Source organism: Coptis chinensis, chromosome 1 (genome assembly GCF_015680905.1).
Source record: "Coptis chinensis isolate HL-2020 chromosome 1, ASM1568090v1, whole genome shotgun sequence".
In the NCBI taxonomy this organism is placed as follows: Eukaryota; Viridiplantae; Streptophyta; class Magnoliopsida; order Ranunculales; family Ranunculaceae; genus Coptis; species Coptis chinensis.
In genome coordinates this window covers 60,938,300-60,959,237 of record NC_141456.1, presented here as the reverse complement: position 1 = coordinate 60,959,237, position 20,938 = coordinate 60,938,300, and the positions used below count along the sequence as shown (strand labels likewise).

The following is a 20,938-nucleotide window of genomic DNA, read 5'->3' as shown; positions in this document are numbered from 1 at the left end:
ATTTTCTACATATATGCAATGGTGGATATAACATTAGTCTATACACATTCTTTTAAATTTATTCCAAAAAAAAAATCCAATCCAAGAAAATATTATCTTATTCCACATATTGGGATCGAAAACTTGCAAAGCTCATAATCATCTCCCAATAATGTAAATATAGAGTATATCTTCCAATTGATTTTTGAACAAATTCCATATTAGGAGGAACAAAACCTCTACTAATCATATTCTACGTTAATACGAAAAAAAAAATATGCCAAACATAAACAAAGAATAATATCTATCATTTTATGGCATAAATAATCATATAATTCTACTGTAACTATATGTTAAGCTCAGAATCATGACCTGGGATCTATCCCAATGGATTCAGAAGTGTCAAAAACCCATGTATACAAAAAAACAGATCATTTGGCCGTCTCCAAAAGCCTGAACCGGCTCATAAACATTATACCGGTTCATCTAATATATACTGTCACAGCAACTTATACCTAGAATTTCTATCAACCGATGATTTCAACAGATTCAGAAGGGTCAAAAACCCTTGGGTACGAAATTTCAGGTTAATTAGTTGTCAATAAAGGCCCCAAACCGGACCAAAACTATAACCGGTTCACACTCAACCGGATAGAACCGGGTTTAGTAATCGGGTTGGTTCAGGTGCAGGAAACGAGTCAAAAAAAAACAGAGAACTGAGTCAACTCAACCTTTTACACTGATTTTAAAAAGCTCTGACCGAGTCAACTCATGAGCTAACTCGGTCATCTTCTTCAGTAAACTCGCAGAAAATTATGGCAAAGTAAGCATGTTTAGAGACGTATATCTTTCACATTATAGATCCAAACGAAACATGGTTTATACTGTTACAAAGATCTCACAACATAGATTACTAACATGCAAATATTAAGCATTAATAAGATCTGTAAATCGATCAAAAACAGTTCAAAGTTCTGAAAAACCACAAAAAACAGTTTTTTATCAAAAACTTTGATTTGAGTTTTCTCTCATTCTACTCAACGGTTTTCCATGAAATTTTGGGAAAACGTTCCTCTAACTAAGAGCAACAAACCATAGTAATTAGTTTTTAAAAAATCATGACATGTAGAGATCGAAAATCAACAGATTGTATATTAATGGTTTTTGAGAAAAACTAACAAATCTAGATTTTTTTTTTTTTTTTTATCAATGCATGTTACAATGGCGATTCAACAAACATAAACAGCTCCGATACCAATGTAAATAATACATTAACATGTTATTCGAGTTATAGAACATACCTCTTGTCCAGCGGAAGAAAACCCGAAGTCAAAGAATGATAACCTTGTGAGTTGTTACTAGCCTTGTCTCTTGAGAAGGATTGTTACTAGAATCAATCCCCTTTGTATCCACACCTTAAGCCCACCCCTTCAGTGAATGGAGAAAGAAGAGAGTCGAGAATTGTTTTCTTTTTCCTTCAGCTTGTTGTTTTTCTAATACCTTCGTAAGATATATAAAACCAACCAAGCATATAGCTAACTCCCACGACTCTTGCGCAACAAGAGATTCATGATAGATTATATTCTATCCAGTGTATATTCTATCCAGTAGGACTACGATCCTACGATCCAGGGAGTAGCTTAAACAGGGGATGGATCCTTGATCCATGTGGGCGGACCTAAGTGGTCGAACCCACTTACATTAAACTTATTAAAAATTAAAATCTTCCGTTCAAAAGAACTCACTTCTATTTTTGTTTATTAAAACCTTCCCACCAATTTTTTAAATAGACACAAAAGTCGTACCTTCGGCTTACAACATAAATGTTCAAACCTTGTAGGGTTTCGTTTCATCATGATAAATGTTCAAAATTTGTAGGGTTTCATTTCATCATGGGTGGGTTTTCAAATTATGGAATAGGGTGACGATTTGAGATCATTATATATTGGATAATTCCCTATTTTAATTTTCTGGAAATTTGGAGTGTGACAAGTATACTGATAAGATGTATAAGATATTCGATGAGGTTATAGACTTGGCATCAAACAGTGAAGATAAGACCAAATTGGTTATAGACTACATTACATAGTTAATTAAGCAATTGAGAATTGGTGAAAAAGTGTGTGCAAGTAGTTTTTTTTTTAACGGCAAGCAGGGTTTTTGAGAGGTCCCTTGCCCCTATTTTATTCATAATAAAATCATAGCTCAGTTACATTCTTACATATTCTTTGCCCGTGGCATCATCATATATAATCTTTTTTACATCTTCTGAAAAAGAACTAAGATTATATTCTATATAACTAACAGTAGGTAAGGTAGATGCTAGTATATCTGCTAGTTTATTTGTTTCTCTAAATACATGCATAATTGAAAATTCTTCTAGCTGTTCTATCATGTCATGTATCTCTTTCATCATGTGATGTACCCTCCATGGGTACTGCGCTTTATCCTTCATGTACGCTGTTACACAAGTCGAGTCTGTTTGCGCCCTCATTCTTTGATATCCTTTTTGCAATCCAAGTCTCTGCCCTTGTTCAAGCCCTTGCAATTCAATCAAGTCTATTGAATCATAGTCTGCTTTGCCATGTGCTGCTACAACCACAACCCCATTCACATCCCGAAACACTGCTGCCCATCCTCCTTGACTTCCTTGTAGTGTGTCATCCGTATTCAGGTTGTATATGCCTTCTCCAGCTCTCTCCCAACAGCAGCGCTTCACCTTCCTTTGCTTCGCTCTTACTTGAATATCCCATCTCTCCATGAAGTTGTTCCGTTCAGGCCCCTCCTCCATTTCAGCTTTGAGTGGATCAGAGTTTGATCTTAACGTCCCTTATGATCTCCTTCCCCACATGCTCTGCCACATTTTCTTTTTGCTAAAAACTTCTCTGATTTCGCTCCTGCCACACTTTGTATATGAAGCCAGTAAACACTAATCGAACTGCATCTTGCTTATAGCCTTTTCCCTTCCCAGCCCACCTTTTGTACCCATGCAATTTCTAGCTGCCATGAAGCGGCTCTCTCGCCTTTGATAACCCCGCAAATTTGAGTACATATTGCCATATAAACTTTGAGTAACTACAATCAAAGAAAAGGTGTCTCACTGTCTCTCTTTCCTTCCCACAGATAACACAAGTATCGTCTTGTACTATATTCCACTCCTTCATCTTGTCTAGAGTCTTTAATCCTTCGCTGAGTTAGCCAAGCCAGAAACGAATGCCTCGAATTTCGTTGGGAAACCGGATGATGCTATGCCATGTATTCAGTCTCTTTGTGTCTCTTACACTCTCATATGTGTCTCTGAGTGTGTACTCCCCCTTATCTGACGCATTCCAGATTACTCTGTCCTCACCTCTACCCACCTTAACCCCTTCTTCCATTTTGCTAATAATGTCTGACATATGGACTCGAATGTTCCATGGTATATTCCAACGCCCATTTTCTATCAAGTTTGCGACTGATGCATTTAGATTACAAGTTGAATCATAAAGAAGAGATAATGGAAAAAACTCTTTCAGTATGCCCATCGGATGCCATGGATCCAACCAAAACTTGGTGTCCCTTCCATCTCCAATCTGATGTTGAGCAATGTGTTTCGCATCCTTCCTGTTCTTCAAGATATGACGCCATACCCATGAACAATCATTGGGTATCGCTAACTGCCAAAAGTTTCTGCCCTTTATCAAATTCAGCTTAACCCATTTTACCCATAGCGTCTCCTTCCCACTCACTAGGTTCCAAATATGCTTTAGATTTGCTGCCATATTGGAGGTGCTGAGGTTTCGAATCCCAAGACCACCTTCTTCATAAGGGAAACACAAACTTTCCCAACTAATAAGTGCATGGGATGTAGCACATTCCGGCCCCGACCACAAGAAGTTTCTGCACATTTGATTTATTGTATCTATTGTTTGCTGTGGCAACACAAAAGAGGACGTCCAGTAGATGCTCATGTTATTTAGTACTGCCTTTAACAACTGAAGTCTCCCCGCATATGACAGTGCCCGTCCTTTCCATGCTTGTATCTTGGTCCTTACCTTTTCTATCAAGGCCACACAATCAATATTCTTTAACCTCGTCGTTATTAAAGGTAGTCCCAGATATCTTACCGGCAACTCTCCTCTTTGGAACTGAATAATGCTCTCGACTTGTGTACATCTTGTCGTATCCATACCCGAGTAGAACATATTGCTCTTCTGTAGGTTAACTTGCAATCCCGAGCACTTTTTCAGCTTGCTCAGAGTTTCCTTCAGTGCTCGTACTGTTTCCAAGTCTCCATTCATGAATGCAATTAAATCATCTGCGAAAGATAGATGTGTGATGAGTGGATTCCTGCATTTATAGTGGAGCTTATATTCTCCTTCCTCCACTTTCCGTCTAAGCATTTGAGTGAAAAACTCCATGACTAGAACAAATAAATATGGTGACATTGGGTCCCCTTGCCCGATTCCTCTCTTTCCCTTGAAATACCCGAAAGGAGCTCCATTTATCATAATGCTGTATCTCGGAGTTTCTATGCATTTCTAAATCCACTGTACAAACTGTAAGGGGACTCCAATTCTCGTTAAAGCAAACTTGACAGCCTCCCATCTTACAGTATCATAAGCCTTCCTTAGATCAATCTTAGGTGCACATCTAGGTGGCCCATGATTCCGGTGGTAATTGTGTAGCAGCTCGTGTGAAACCAGTATATTATCATGAATACTTCTGCCCGAAATGAATGCTGACTGATTGAGAGATATTACTTGAGTTATGAAAACTTTCATCCTGCGTGTCATGATCTTTGTAATGCATTTGTATATCACATTGCAACATGTTATGGGCCTGTAATCCCCCAATGAACTAGGCTTTGGTATCTTCGGAATCAAGGTTATACATGTTGTATTCACCTCCTGTAGCATCATACCCGACCTGAAAAAGTTCTTCACAGCTTTAACAAACTCATTTCCTATAATCCTCCACGTAGCCTTGAAGAATAAGGAAGAGAACCCATCACTCCCTGGTGCTTTGTCACTATATATACCTGATAAAAATTCAATAATTTCATCTCTAGTGACCTCCTTTATTAGCTCCTCTTGAGTATTTTGATCCAACTGCTCTACCTCAATTTCCTCTAACATACTGAAATCCATTTCCTCCATCGTCTGGTCCGGACTGTATAGGCCAGTATAAAATTTCACGCATTCTTCCCCTATACTCTCTATTTCTTCCAGAACCTTTCCATTCCCATCTCTCAGGCAAGTAATCTTGTTTGTCATCCTTCTCACTTTTACTGAGTTAAAAAAATACTTTGTATTGCTGTCTCCAAGTGTCAGTACCTGGTCCCTTGATTTTTGTTTACATTCATTCTCCTCCTCTATTACAGCTTTGACATACTTTCTTGTTATCACTCTTTCTCCGTAATGAGTTCCCCGGTTCAATGGCTGACTTTGTAGCTGAGTTTGTATTCCTTCTAGTTCTCTTTCCGCTTCTACTTTCCTTGTGCACGCCTTTCCTTTCTCTCTGTTCCAGCTGATTAGAGCATTCTTTACATTCTTCAGCTTCTTTGTGAACGTGTACATTGGGTTTCCTACCACTGAAACCCCCCATGACTCTTTAACCACCTCAAAAAACCCCTCCTCATCAATCCAATAATTAAAAAATCGAAATGACTTTTTACACTGACCTTTGGTTCTAATCGTTTCCACTACCATTGATGAATGATCAGATGTTGCTCCTGGATTTTTAAAGGTCGCTTCTGTATCTCCAAACTCATTTATCCACTCCACATTGACCATGACTCTGTCTAATTTCCTCCATAGCCTCACTGTTTGCTTATTACTCCATGTTAAGAAATTGTCGGAATATTTCAAATCGACTAGGCCAGCCATTGTGACACAATGCATCAAATCTTGGAAGTGGTGCGGTCTTGTCTCCGTTCCTCCTACTCCTTCTTGCCCATTCAGAACTGAGTTAAAATCCCCAATTATAATCCATGGCTTCTGTACATTACCCGATATCTGAATCACACTCCTCCAGAGCTCTCTCCTTTTGTTCCTATCAATTGATCCATAAACCATTGTTATTACAAATGTTTTCCCATTCATCGATTTCAAATAATCCATGGTTATACTCTGTTCATCTTTCTCTATAGTGGTCATGTTACAATTATGTGGGTTCCAGCAGCACCATATCCTTCCCAGTTCACTATACTCGTAGTTATGTTCCACCATCCATCCATTACAGCAGCCATTAATGACATCTTGCATATTTGCTTGCTTCACTTTCGTTTCAATCATTCCAAACACACTTAATTCTTTCCGTCTTATCATGTCTTTCACCTCAATTTGCTTAAAAGCTTTGTTTAGGCCCCTTACATTCCAGCATCCTATACCAATCATCTAATATTTCTTTTAGGATTAGAGTGGTCGTACTTCGCAACCACTATGTTAGGTTTCCCATAATTCGGAATCTGAGTATTCTTACTAGCCTTCGCTATCCCTTCTTTCCTTAAGCTTGTTTCACCTCTGTCTCTATTCTGCCCAGCTGTGCTCATTTCATTTCTGTTTTTTTCTTTGTTCTGCCCTTCCTTCTCTGTCTCTACAGCTACATCCCTATCTTGCATTACTATCGCATTAGGCTCCAAGTGTTTGTTAGCGCTGCCTTTCCCTTTCTGCTCTCCCAAATCCTTTGCTTCAGTATGCTGAAGCGTCTCTATATCCTTCCTCCTACTGCCCTTATCTTGCTCTGAAGTTTTTGGGCTATTGCTACCAATGTTTTTTTCCTTGAATTCCCCTTGTGCTGCTGTACCCTCCTCACTTTGTTTACAATGCTCATGAGGTTGTACCTTCCCTTGTAACATGCGAGCTTTGCATCTGTGACGTTTACTTGGTGACTCCCACCCAGCTTCTTCCTCGACATTGCATACTTCTTGGACCTCCTCTTGTTCTTTGTTTGGCCCACTCTCTTTCTGCTGAGTTTTTTCCTTCTGTATACTTTCCTCCTCCTCCTTCGTTGTAGTACTCGTTCTCTGAATCCAAACTTTCTGAGTTTTTTCTGCTTCCTCTCTCACCCTCTTAGGGCATCGCTGATCCGAGTGCCCAAAAATCTTGCACTCCTTACATCTGGGAGGTTTCTAGTTGTATTCAAAATCCATTTTATACACTCTCCTTTGGTCAAGAATCACCGGCACTCATTCTAGATATGAGCAGTCTGTATCAATCTCTACGCACAATCTCGCATAGTTCGTCCTCGTCATATTCTCCATTAGTCGATCTGTGAACATAGGAGTACCCATGACACTCCCAACTTGGCTGAAGCTGTCTTTGTTCCACATTTCCATTGGCAATCCTTTGACCACCACCCAAATTGGAATGGTCTTTAATTCTCTCGTTTCTGCTTCAACAAAGGTTCTCCACGGCCTAACCACAAACAACTGGTTGGCAATGTGGAACGATCCTACGTCCAACACCGCCTGCCTCTCTTCATCCTTCTCAAACTTGAACGTGAACATCACATCCCCATATGGTTTCATGACAAAATTTTTTATCCTCCACGTTCTAGTTACAACATCCTTCATAAAGTTATAACTTAACCTTTTTCCAACAAATGATCCAACAATCAAATTTTCAAATTTTTTATTGTACTCTGAAAACTGCGAGGTGGTGACATGAATGATTGGTTTTCCATTCACAATGGTTGGGGGGATGTATGCTAGAGCTGCACTTCCTACAGCTTTCTTCCCAATTATATCTGCCCACGTACTCTTAGTGGCACCATTGTCCTGTTACACATTACCACTTTCAGCACTGATCACTAGCGCAGTCATAACCACTGACTTGGCTTTGATGGTATCATCTTGCGTCTTGCACACATCTGATGAGTTATTATTCTGTATCTCTATACTTCGAGATGCTACTTGCTGCTCTGTTTCCACATCATTGGACTTTGCTGTGTCTGCCCTTATATCGCTCTTCTTGTCAGATCCTAATATTTCGGATCTTAGTTTTGGGTTTTGCCCTGCCATGTCTTGGATTACTGCTCCATTTTCCCCTTTCTCATTGTGTAGCCCGCGTGTTCCAGGTATGTTTCCGTCATGTGTTACTCCAATAACAGTTACAAAATAAAGTGTTACTATTCGTTCTCCAGTTGTTGTTCGTCGTAGAGGTCGACCACCATCTAAAAGATTGTCATCTCAGACGGAGAAAGTTGTACAAAATACAAGTAAAAAGATGACAAAGGTAGTGTTTTATTGTTTTATGAAATACGTAAATTAAAATTTTTATATTATTATATTTTTTGTGAAATATAGTTTATTTAATTTGTTAGGAGGAAAAAATCACTTCTTTTTTTTTCGATAATCTTAAAAAAAAAATAATAATAATAAATCACTTCTCTTATGTTACATGTTACACAAGGTGGTATGAGTAAGTGATAAGCACCCAAACTGTAATACTAAACCCCGTAGAGACATAGCATTTTAGTTAATTATGTGTTTAATAATCATGAAATAATTATATTTTCGTACTTTTGCAGGTTTTTGCAGTTAACGTGAATATGATGATAAAACCTGCATCAAAGTACAGGAATACTATGCATACTTGAAGTCTTTCCAATCAGCCCAGTGAAGCCCAACAAAGCCTGACTAGAGCCGAAGATTCCAAAGAGACAAAACCAGTGCAGAACGGGACCATGTGTAAAGAAGCAGTAAATTTTTGAAGCTCACATTTTTCAAACCTGGTCTTCGATTTCGGCAAGTGAACTACCAGAACGACCATGGCAATGAGCTCTACGCAAAGACAGAAAATTGTAAAAATGCTAAAATCTGGGCCGCCACTGGACACAGCACATGGACTTACTCTGCGGGCCCACCAGAAATGATGAGTCATCATGCATAGACAAGTGGCAAGTGATGGACACTTTTGTGACACCTTGCAAGAAAAGACAAAACAATAAATGCATGACTTGATTATTGATTAGAAAATTGTGAAAAAAAATTTGGATGTTTTGAAAAGAAAAAGACAAACTTTGTGAAAAAAAAGTTTGGATGTTTTGAAAAAGGAAAAGACAAACTTATAATAAATAGGGGAAGACTTCACGTGAGAGAGAGGGGTTGTATATATTTTGGATGTTGGAGAAAGGAGAGGGATCTTTTCTTGCATTCCATTTTGTGTTTACATTTCATGCATAGTATTTTTCTTTCTTTGAAGCTTTTGTATTAGGTTGGTTCAGGAAGTCTTGAACTACAAATAAAATCTATTTTCTTCAAGTTAAATTTCCAGTTCTTCCTTTACTTCTTTTCACCTTTTCATTTCATACATGCAAGACATAAAATCCATCCAAAGACCATGAGCTAAAACCCTTCTAAGGGAAGAGTTAATGATGCTCATGTGAGGATCAAGCTGCATTTTAGTAGTCCAAAATCACCACTTCATGCATTGAACACCTATATGGAAAATAAAAAACGTGTATAAAATTGAACACATAAAATAACAAACAAAGAATACAATATGAATGATCCAGATCACAAAGCTTAAACATTTTAAGTTTATTTGCAATCTAGTTAGGTCCTACTTGAATTGTTTTTCTCCATAGTGAACCTCTTACTTGAACCATTTGTAGTATATAGCAAGGCCCAATATTTCGATATCAGGAGATATATCAGACTCTCCAAAAATTGATATATATTGAATATATCGATATATCGGTTGATATATATCTTTTGGCTGATCAGTCAATTTTTTTATATGGCGATATATCCTAAAATATCCTAAATATCACTGATATAAATCGACATATATCGAAGATATTAATAAAAAATTGGTCAAAGATTGGTGAAAGTCAATGAAGTCAATGATATATATCAGATATATTGGAAAATCCAATATATGTCAGTTCAAAATTGTGTTAATATATCCATCTGATATATCATAATATATCCATATCGGGTACCCCAAATACTGATAATCTGATATATATCACTAATATATCGGTCGATATTTTCAGCCCTATTAAGTTACACAAAGACCCAAGTCGGCCCGTGAGACCATTTCATCACCCCCAATGAGTACATATCATTTTTCTTCTTCTCCTTTGATATTCTAGTCTCGAATTCAGTTCTAAAACTAGATTTTGGACCCGGGCATACGCTCGAGATCTATTAAATATTTTGTGTGTTGAAAAGGCTTTAAAAAATGTCTCACACAAATTTTCGAATCAGAATATATTTTTATTGAAAATAAATCGAAATACATTAATGAGCAGCGATTATGGTGCATAAGTACTTGGAAATTAAAGGATCAAATTGAGATAGCCTCTTCACTTTGTGGTTTAGGATATTAATCCATAATTTTCAAATAGAATTATCTTAAACTCGATCTAGCTTGTATAATAGTTTTCTTAGATTTATGGTGATTTAGCGACAAATTTTCGAATTCCGAATATATTTTTATTGAAAATAAATCGAAATATATTAATGAGCAGCAATTATGGTGCATAAGTACTTTGAAACTAAGGGATCAAATTGAGATAATATCTTCACTTTGTGGTTTATGATATTAATTCGTAATTTTCAAATAGAATTATCTTAAACTCGATCTAGCTTGTATAATAGTTTTCTTAGATTTATAGTGATTTAGCGGCAAATTTTTGAATCAGAATATATTTATATTGAAAATAAACCAAAATACGTTAATGAGCAGCGATTATGGTGCATAAATATTTGAAAACTAAGAGATCAAATTGAGATAACCTCTTCACTTTGTGGTTTAGGATATTAATCCGTAATTTTCAAATGGAATTATCTTAAACTTGATCCAGTTTGTATAATAGTTTTATTATAAATATGGTGATTTAGCGGTAAATCATCACCGTTCAGCTTACGTACTAATGTGTACAAATGACTAAAATAGATTGATTGTTTCCATATCCTCAAAGAATACACTACTCCCACTTGAAAAGATTTATCACATGAACGTGTCCTATGAACGGGTGACGTTATATTAAATTATTCTAAAAAATATTAGCAATTATGCATAGCTATGAGATATGAAAATTATATTAATTACTCATTTAAATTTCTTGCACCACTCTCTATAAAAATGAAGCATCAAACCTTGATAAAACTCATCGACTTCTTTTTACTGTTAGGTTTAACAATAAAATTTTGATTGAAGTTTTGTGAGAATGCCCAATACGGCGAAGATAATATTGAAGCTACTTGAATAGCAATGCATTCCCAATCACAATAAAAGAATTATGATAAACACTACTTAAAATGCAAAACTATATTTGTCGAGACATTTATTCCCTTTACATATAATACAAATATGTTTAGGGTTATTAGTTCAATGCATTTGCATCAAGTTTCTAATTTTCCATTAATTATTCTTTGAGGTTAGTTTAATATAGTACGTTGCATCCAGTTTCCAAATTCTCATTAATTATTTTTTGAGGTTAGTTCAATGCAGTGGCATCAAATTTCTAATTTCACGTTAATTATTATTTGAGGTTAGTTCAGTGCAATTGCATCCACTTTATGATTTTCCGTTAGTTATTCATTAAGGTTAATTCAGTACAGTTATATCCAGTTTTCGATGTTTCGTTAATTAGTATTTGAGATTAGTTCATTGCATTTGCATCGAGGTTCCAATCTCCCGTTAATTACTCTTTGAGGTTAGTTCAATACATCTACATCCAGTTTATGATTTCCCGTTAATTGTTTTTCTAGGTTAGCTCGATAGTTTACAATTTTTATACATGCAATTTGCATACATGTAAGAGTCTATTTTTATATACTCACTTTCGTTTTGGGTTCCTAATTACTCATAATTACTCATGTGAGAAGGCTAAAAAAAGCGGACATTTATGTTTTGAGGTCAGTGCGATGCAGTTACATCCGACTTCCGATTTCCAGTTAACTATTTTTTGAGGTTATTTAAATGCATTTGCATCCAATTTTTGATTTCCAGTTAGTTAATCTCTGATTTTAGTTTAATGCAGTTGCATCTAGTTTTTGGTTTTCCGTTAATTATTCTTTGAGGTTAGTTCCATATAGTTGCATCCAATTTTCGATTTTATGTTAATTGTTCTTTGAGGTTAGTTCAATGTATTTGCATCAAGTTTTCAATTTCCCGTTAATTATTTTTTGAGGTTAGTTCAATGCAGTTACATCAAATTTATAATTTCTTGTTAATTATTCATTTAGGTTAGTTCAATGCAGTTTCATCCATTTTTCAATGTTTCGTTAATTAGTCTTTGAGATTAGTTCATTGCATTTGGATCCAGTTTCCAATTTCCCGTTAATAACTCTTTAAGGTTAGTTCAATACATCTGCATCTAGTTTCTGATTATTTATGCTTTGAGGTTAGTTCGATGCAATTATATCCTGTTTATGATTTCCCGTTAATTATTCTTTGAGATTATTTCAATGCATTTGTATTTAGTTTCTGATTTTCCACCAATTATTCTATGAGGTTAGTTCAATGCAGTTGCATTCGGTTTTTGATTTTCTGTTAATTATTTTTTGAGTTTAGTTCAATGCATTTGCATCCAGTTTCCGATTTCCCATTAATTATTATCTGAGGTTTGTTTGATGTATTTGCATACCGTTTCCGATTTCCCGTTAAATATTTTTCAAGGATTTCTAATTTCTAATTTCCCGTTAGTTATTATTTGAAGTTAGTTTAATGCAATTGCACCCAGTTTCCGATTTCTAGTTAATTACTTTTTGAGTTTAGTTTATTGCATTTGCATAAAGTTTCTGATTTCCCGTTAATTACTCTTTGAGCTCAGTTATCTATTTGAATATAGTTTTCGATTTCCTTTTAATTATTCAATGTGGTGTGTAATACCAACTTCTACAGATCAATCTATAGTGTCCTTGCAAACATGGCATAAAAAGTAAATTATGCTTGATTTACTATGTGGGATCATCGAAGATTATCCAGCTCCCAATTTCTAATTAATTATTATTTAAATTATGTATGACTCACTATGTGGAATCTTCAAAGATTATCTATGAACGGGTGTTGTTATATTAAATATTCTGAAAAATATTTGCAAATATATATGCAGAACTATTATATATTAATATTATATTTATCACTCAACCAAATTTCTTATAACGCAAAAATCTTACTCTCCATTAAAAAAAAATAACTCACCTTTGATAAAACTCTTAAACTTCATTTTGTTGTTTAATAATAGAAGTTTGATTGAAGTTTTGTGAGATTCCCTAATTAGGTGAAGTTCATATATATTGAAGCTACTTGAATAGTAAGGAGTTCCCAATCATACGGAAAGAGATAAGATAAATATCATTTTAAATGCAAAACTATACTTATCGAGACATTCCCATAACATATAACCCAACTATGTTTTGAGGTTAGTTCAATGCATTTGCATCTAATTTATGATTTTTCGTTATTTATATTTTGAGATTAGTTCAATGCAGTTGCATCCAATTTCCAATTCCCGTTATTCATTTTTTGAGATCAGTTCAATACAGTTGCATCCAGTTTTTGATTTCTCGTTAATTATTCTTTTCGGTTAGTTCAATACATTTGCATCCAATTTCCAATTTTCTGTTAATCGTTCTTTGAGGTCAGTTCAATGCATTTGCATCCAGTTTTTGATTTCCCGTTAATTATTCTGTGAGATTAGTTTAATGCATTTGCATCCAGTTTACGATTTCTCATTTATTATTTGATAAAGTTGAATTTACATCTAGTTTCCGATTTCCTGTTAATTATTGTTTGAGGTTAGTTCAATGAATTTGCATCCATTTTCCAATTTCCCGTTAATTATTTCTTGAGGTTAGTTCAATGCATTTGCATCCATTTTATTTTTTGAGATTAGTTCAGTGCAGTTGCATCCGGTTTCCGATTTCTGATTTCCTGTTAATTAGTTTTTAAGATTAGTTCCACGCATTTGCATTATGTTTCCAATTTATAATTAATTTTTCTTTGAGGTTAGTTCAATGCAGTTGCATCCAGTTTCCGATTTTCCGTTAATTTAATCTTTGAGGGTTAGCTCAATGCATTTGCATCCAGTTTCCGATTTTCCAATAATTATTTTTTTATGTTATAGTTTGATGTATTTGCATCCAAGTTTTGATTTTCCGTTAATTATTCTTTGAGGTTAGTTTAATGCAGTTGTATCCATATTCAAATTTTTCTATTAATTACTTTTTAAGATTAGTTTAATGCTTGCATTTGCATTCAGTTTCCGATTTTTTGTTAAATATTATTTGTGGTTAGTTTGATGCATTTGCATCCAGTTTTCGGTTCCCCATTAATTGTTTTTTGACGTTAGTTTCATGCAGTATTATATATTTTTTAAAAATATTTGTCATTATTGCTTTGCCGTTATTTTTTTTTTCATTTTCTATTATACATTTTGTAATGTTATTTTTTGTATAATTGTTTTTAACTATGTTTTGAGGTCGTGTTAAAGATATATTCGAAATAAGTCGGTACTTTATCATAGACACTAAAATTGTATGGTTTGTAATAGGGAATTAGTTTATATAAATCACCTATTTTTTAGCAATTTTTTTTTTATTTGAACAAATATATAAGAATTGGAACACTAAAAGTGTTTGATTCGTAATAGGAAATTACTTTTTACAAATCACCTATTTTTTAGCAATTTTTTTTATTTGATCATCTTTTACAAATCACCTATTTTTTTAGCAATTTTTTTTATTTGATCAAATATATAAGAATTGGAAATACACTCAAACTCTCCAAATATAAGAATTAGAAATACATTCAAACTCTTTAAAGAGGTTCCATATACGTGAGATTGTAGGCTATTAGAAAAGACTATCTTTTATATTAGAGTGCCACATAGGAGAGAAAAAAAAACTAACTCTCATATTAGAATAATGCCACATAGGCTAGAGAAAATCTTCCATTAGAGGTCTCTGTTTTAGTATATAGATAGTAGATAAGGGGCACACATGAACATGAAAGAGGGCATACATAAGATTCAATTCGTAAACAAAGGCATAAAGGCATAGTTGAAAAAGAAGTTGGTCTGTCTAATTGAACAAGGCAGCACACTACCCTACCAACATTTAAAGGTGCACGAACTCAAGTTAATTAGCACACTACATTTGTTTTCTAATGATGTAACCATTGTTACATTTGTTTTCAAAAACCATCTATATCTCATATTTTGTGAGCTCAAATTTTCTATTATTTATTATTAATTCTATCTATATTAAGTAAATATTTTTGAAAAATCAAAAGAAATTCAGTTAACCTTTTGAAAGTTAGATTTCCCTTTTGAAACCCTCAATACTCAAGAAATTACACTTTTTTAAGAAAAAAAAACTACACTTTTAATGAATTGGGGTTTCGGGAAAACACCTAGCTTCATAAGAAGTTAAACAAATGAAACCCCAAAATGAATATGTAGAATTACATTGATGCAGAACAACAACAAGAGAATTTTTTAACCTTTCAGTCTCAAAAGAAAATGAAATGCCCGTGGTGTCATCTAACTTCAAATCACAATCTGAATCAGGTAGTCCTTCCATTCTCCTCACGAGACCAATTAAGTGTTGATGGAGTTTCCTTCGTGAATGAGAGAGGAAGATGAGAGGAAGAGAGGGTGGCAAATTTTTCTTGTCCTAGTGGAAAATTTTCGATTGGCGCGCAAAAGAGTTTAGGGGGGTGGGGGAAGGTGGATTCTATTTTCCCACTTCTAGTAAGAAAATTGAAGTGCCGACAAATTGAGAATAGTGTTTGTCATTTCTATTGTAAGGTCTTCACTCGCTGAGTTACATGACTAATGTAAATATGTTTTGGAGTGTTTCTCTTGCACACTCTTTTAATATTGGAAGAAATTCGTTCTCATTCTTATGACCTAGAAATAGCTCGTCCGTTATGGAATGTATCGATAAGAGCATTGTCCATCTCATTTGTCCATCGCATTGCCATATCTAATTAATGAACATACAAATTAAGTTAATATTCTTAAAAGTTAAAACAATGACAAGTTAAGAAAGTGCATTAGGATAATTAGTAAAACAAACTTGGTCCAAATGTCATTACAACCACATAAACATAAATTTAATTAAAAGACTCCATAAACATATCGGACTAGTACAACTACAAGATGAATAGTAACACTACGCTTTTTTGGACAATTTTTAGCTATCATGAAATATATATCATGACACTTTCTGCTTGAAAAACTAGTCGTCATTACTGGGGGTATCATAAAAAGTCAACCAAAACCATCATTAAAGTTATGACAGTTCATAGAAAGGCGTCTTTAAAGTTCTTCCAATTATGACATATATTAGTCTTTAAAACATCATAGTAGGTCAATTTTATTATGACACCTCATATGTAACCGTCATAAATTATAGTTAGAACCATCAAGGAATGCCCATTTACTATTGCGGAACCGTCATTTTGTAGAAGAAAAATATGTCAACAAATAGTTTACACTAACAGTTCTTCTAAAACCGTCATCTATTTTTTTTTTAAAATTATAATATTTAAATTATTTTTCTTGCCAAAAATACTGCATATATAATAACCTGTAAACTTATTTTTATCAATAAAACAACTATAAAATTCTCAAAAATAAAATTAGAACATCCACACTAACTTCACCCCCATATATTTTCAAACCATTCGAAAATACTTATTCCTTACATCAATTTATTCAACAAGAAAAAATAACAAGTTATTATCATTTATCCAACATCATTGAAAAATGCTATATACATTTATTTGATAACATATTCAACTAAACTAAAAATCATTCTAATCAACTCCATCATCAACAAATTAAGTATTATCCATCGATCAATTGAACGTTGTCAAACCTAAGAAACAAAGTAAAGAAATATTATTAGTAAATTTATTACCAAAAACTTAAACCACTAACAAAAAAAAAGGGAAAAAGAACTAAAAACTAAAAACTAAAAACTAAAATCCATTAGAACAAAAAAATCCTTGGACCAACCAGGACCCATTGAAAACAAGACACATCGTTTGATATGTGTATATAAAAGTTTTCAGGAACATACCCAAAGCCTCCACACCTTTTCAATTTTGTGTACATCCGACCCATGAGTACTAGCGCATTCCTTTCCCTATTTCATGAAAAGATGTACATAGTAGCAGTAAAAATATATCCCTCGAGCCAATCCTTTATACATGTATTAGCAAAAAAAAAAAAAAAAGGGGCTCGAAGGAATTTAGCGGAAATCTTAGTTACACTAGTACTATCATAATTCGGCACCAAGGACCAAATCATTAATTGAAATGCCGAGTCAACCTCGACAAGAACTCCTACAACCAGCTACCACTTCCAATTTCAACAAAACCCAAAATTGAGTATAAGCTTGCAACTATTTGAATAACAAGAAGAAAGAGGCATACAACTAATAATCCCTTTGAAGTTAAACAAGTTCTACCAGTACATCATCTTCAATTATAAAGCATGGTACTAAAAGAAAAGGTCTAATTTATTAGCCCAAAAGACTAACTAAACTTCTCAAGCATGCATCTAATACTACCAACATGCAATCTAATGACTTCCAAATCAAAACAAATCAATTTGCAAACATATTTGAGTCGCATCTGCAGTGGAAGAATTCCAAGCTTCAAGCAATGCATTTTACAAAATTGAATATCAAGGAGTTTTCAATCATCAATTTCTTACCAGCTCAACCATTCAAGATTTATTCATTAACCCACCATTGAAAGAGCTAAAAGTTTTCAATCATCAAATTCTTACCAACTCAATGACCATTTCTTACCAGCCATACCATTGCATATTACGACTCTAAGGAACAAAACAAGAACTGAGGCAACATAATGGAACAGGCTTCTCCTTGTAAACTTGTGTTTTGATCACTAAGACACGTGTAACTAGCTTACAAGGTATGGCTTCGGGTGTATTTTTCTAAAGGCTACACACTACATGCCACTCTAGATTGCTACAGGCGATTATCCAAGCCGCTTCAGGCTGCCATAGGCCACACTGCCCAAGTCATGGAGCACACTTCAATTCAACATAAGGCACCATGTTCGATTTACATATTATCTCTAAGAAATATTAGATGGAGTACCAAGGATAACTTGTTCCCAAACGCGAATATATAATCACCATATAGCTTACTATAACATCTATCAAAGGATCAAATGCTTGTTTCATTCCAATATAGAATATATATTTCTAAGTAGTAAAACATCTATGTCAGACTACCCAAAATGTATGTCAGACTACCCAAAGTTAATTAGAGCACTAAAAAAATCAATACAAGTTTTTCAAGACCAAAGGAAGATTTATGAGCTTACCAAATAAACAAGTATCTCCTCCTTATATATTCCCCGTGTCCGCAAATATTCTCCCCTCTCTAAACTTACTGCAACATCATAACACCCTAAATTTAGTTCATTGGAATATGTCCAAATCCAATGAAATCAAATGCCAAGTTTAATTCAATCTACGTTAACTGAGAAAAAGAACCGTACTCACATTGATTCATTAAGCGATAAGAATGATATTCAAATCAGCTAGGCCGTAAGGAGAGTATTTGGACAGCCAAAATCTTGGCCTATAGTCATATATCATATAGGAAATACTCATCCACAAAATACAAGAGGTATAATGTCCCCTTAATCATTTGGGCAGAAAATCAGTCGAGAGATTGGGTTTAATTCCTTAACCCAATCCGATACGTTAGAAAAATTCCAAAAGAAACTTCAAATGTTCAACTGATAATCAAAATTGGGTGAAAACAATATATCTAATCAAGTGTATTTTGGGTACTTCTCTACATGAATAAGAAAAAACTAGATGAAGACAACTCTTACCAAGTAATTAATCTAGTGGCAAATCCTCCAATTGTGTGCTGGAAATTTCTACCCAATCAACACTTTCAACAAGATTGATATCATCACCTTCATATTAAAATTCCATGTATTCAATCTTTCAATTTGTATAAACTAAGAGATAAGAGTTTGTCAATATGCAATTTAAGAGGAGAGAAAAGATTACCTGATTGAGACGTAAGCTATAAGAGAAATAAGTAACAATCATTAAAGAACAAAATCAAAAAACCAAACTGGACCACCCTAGTTGCAACTATATAACTTTGTGCAAGCATGTATTTGTAAAAAAATTGATTTTTGTAGAAGGAAGCAAGCGTAGAACCAACCTTGCAGCAGGTTTAGTTGAGATCAGCAGGTCATCTACTAAAGGAAACACCATGTCCCTTTAACCTGGAGCCCCACATTACAAAAGGACGCTCATTAGCAACTCAAACAACCTCCACTCTAGATTGCCAACAAGAAAACAATAGCAGACATGCCATTCCTAGGAAACTTATATTAACTAGTAACACTCCTACGACATAATATCACTAGGAAACTTATATTGACGGTTTTCAAGAAAGCTGACAATATAGAAAAAAAAACAGCTGTCATAATATGTCCAATTTTTAGTAGTGGCAATTGACTAGTAACACTCCTACGACATAATATCATCCATAATGGTTCTTCATTGCACAATATGTACATCACATTTGAAAGCGTATAAATATCTTTTTTACATTTGATAAACACTCTCACAAGGAATCAGTAGGCATAGACATTGAACTCACCATAAGAACAACGTGAAACTGTCCAGCAAAAACACTTATCAATCCCTTCAAACACATGGGCACCAACAAATTGAATATTCCATCAAGCAATATCACCGTTACAACAAACTGTCGCACTTTTCTTCTAGTTGAAATTAGACAGAAAAAGTAATCTAAATGATCAACAAATAAAGTAGATACAAGGTCAACAAATTCAACAATTCCTTCAAGAAAAATCCACTTACAACTACTAACATTCTTAAAGGTCGAACCCTAACAATTTTCGATAGAAGAATTGAGCAATAGTAGTTCTAGGCTTTTAGGAGTCTACTTTAAAACTATATATTATGCAACTAGAGGTTGAGCAGTTATCTTTTCAAAAGAACATGTTACCGCTATCGACCTACATTAACACATGCCTTCTTAATGTAACACTAAAATTTAAAAAAAAAAATGAAAACAAAAGTCTACGATTGTTAAGACACCTATCTTGTTTTACATAACCAGATCCCACAATAATTTGTCGATAGGCATGAAATTCAGCTTCAGCATATCCAATCAGAGCCAACCTATTGTCCAAAAAAAAAAAACCCCCCCTTTCATGATTCAACATCAAATTCAAGCAACTGGACTAAAATCCCAAGTACTTGTTATCGCCAACCTATGTCAGCATATGCCTTTTTAAACTAACTGAACCAAAGCAGCACAAAGTTCATACAGGTTCACTAAAAAATCGAAGGAAAAATCTTGACATATCATTATAAAAAATAAAAAACCACAAGAACATTCATGACAAGACAATCAATATATATTCATTCCAAGAAACAATAAATACACAACAAAACCACTTACAGAGAGATAACATCACCTTCAGCAGAGCATCCAACCATTTTCCAAGTACATACCCAGTTAGTAACCCCACACATCTAGAACATGCAATTGACCATAATATAATCCATAATGGTTCTTCATTGCACAGTATGTACATCATATTGCAGATTCAAGACATAAATTCATTACATGTTTGCAACTAGCTATTATAACAGAGTTTGAAACTATAACCAAAATTGGCCCACTAGATTTATCAAATATAAGAAATAAAAAGGAAACGACATCAAAACCTGCTGACGCAAGAACACGAGAAAAGACGAGCATACAAGTCTTCGAAGACAGAGCAGATGATTTCATATGGAAGAACTTGTAAGTCTCCAAGAGCTTCAGGTCTACGATCTTTTTACCAAATTTCTGATTTGTCTTTGCATCTATTTTTTGCTTTCCTCTCGTCTGACATACTTCAGGCTTTCGCCCAGATCAATTTCTTTCAGAAATATAATCAAATAGTCAGTATTCATTTTCATGAAAACTTTTTAA

General features: G+C 34.3%; 1 protein-coding gene and 1 long non-coding RNA gene across 2 annotated transcripts; both read right to left on the bottom strand.

Annotated features, from left to right (window-relative positions):
* Positions 1-2,188: 2,188 nt before the first annotated feature.
* On the bottom strand, positions 2,189-2,770 carry LOC147524801 (uncharacterized). The gene has a single exon (XM_086576503.1). It carries the CDS (start codon positions 2,768-2,770, stop codon positions 2,189-2,191), a length of 582 nt encoding a protein of 193 aa, XP_086432629.1.
* A 16,263-nt stretch (positions 2,771-19,033) lies between these two features.
* On the bottom strand, positions 19,034-20,706 carry LOC147524800 (uncharacterized). The gene is made up of 3 exons (XR_015197313.1): positions 20,416-20,706; positions 19,589-19,712; positions 19,034-19,208 (listed from the first exon to the last, which is right to left on the bottom strand). It is a non-coding gene; the product is annotated as an uncharacterized LOC147524800 (long non-coding RNA).
* Between the last annotated feature and the right edge of the window lie 232 nt (positions 20,707-20,938).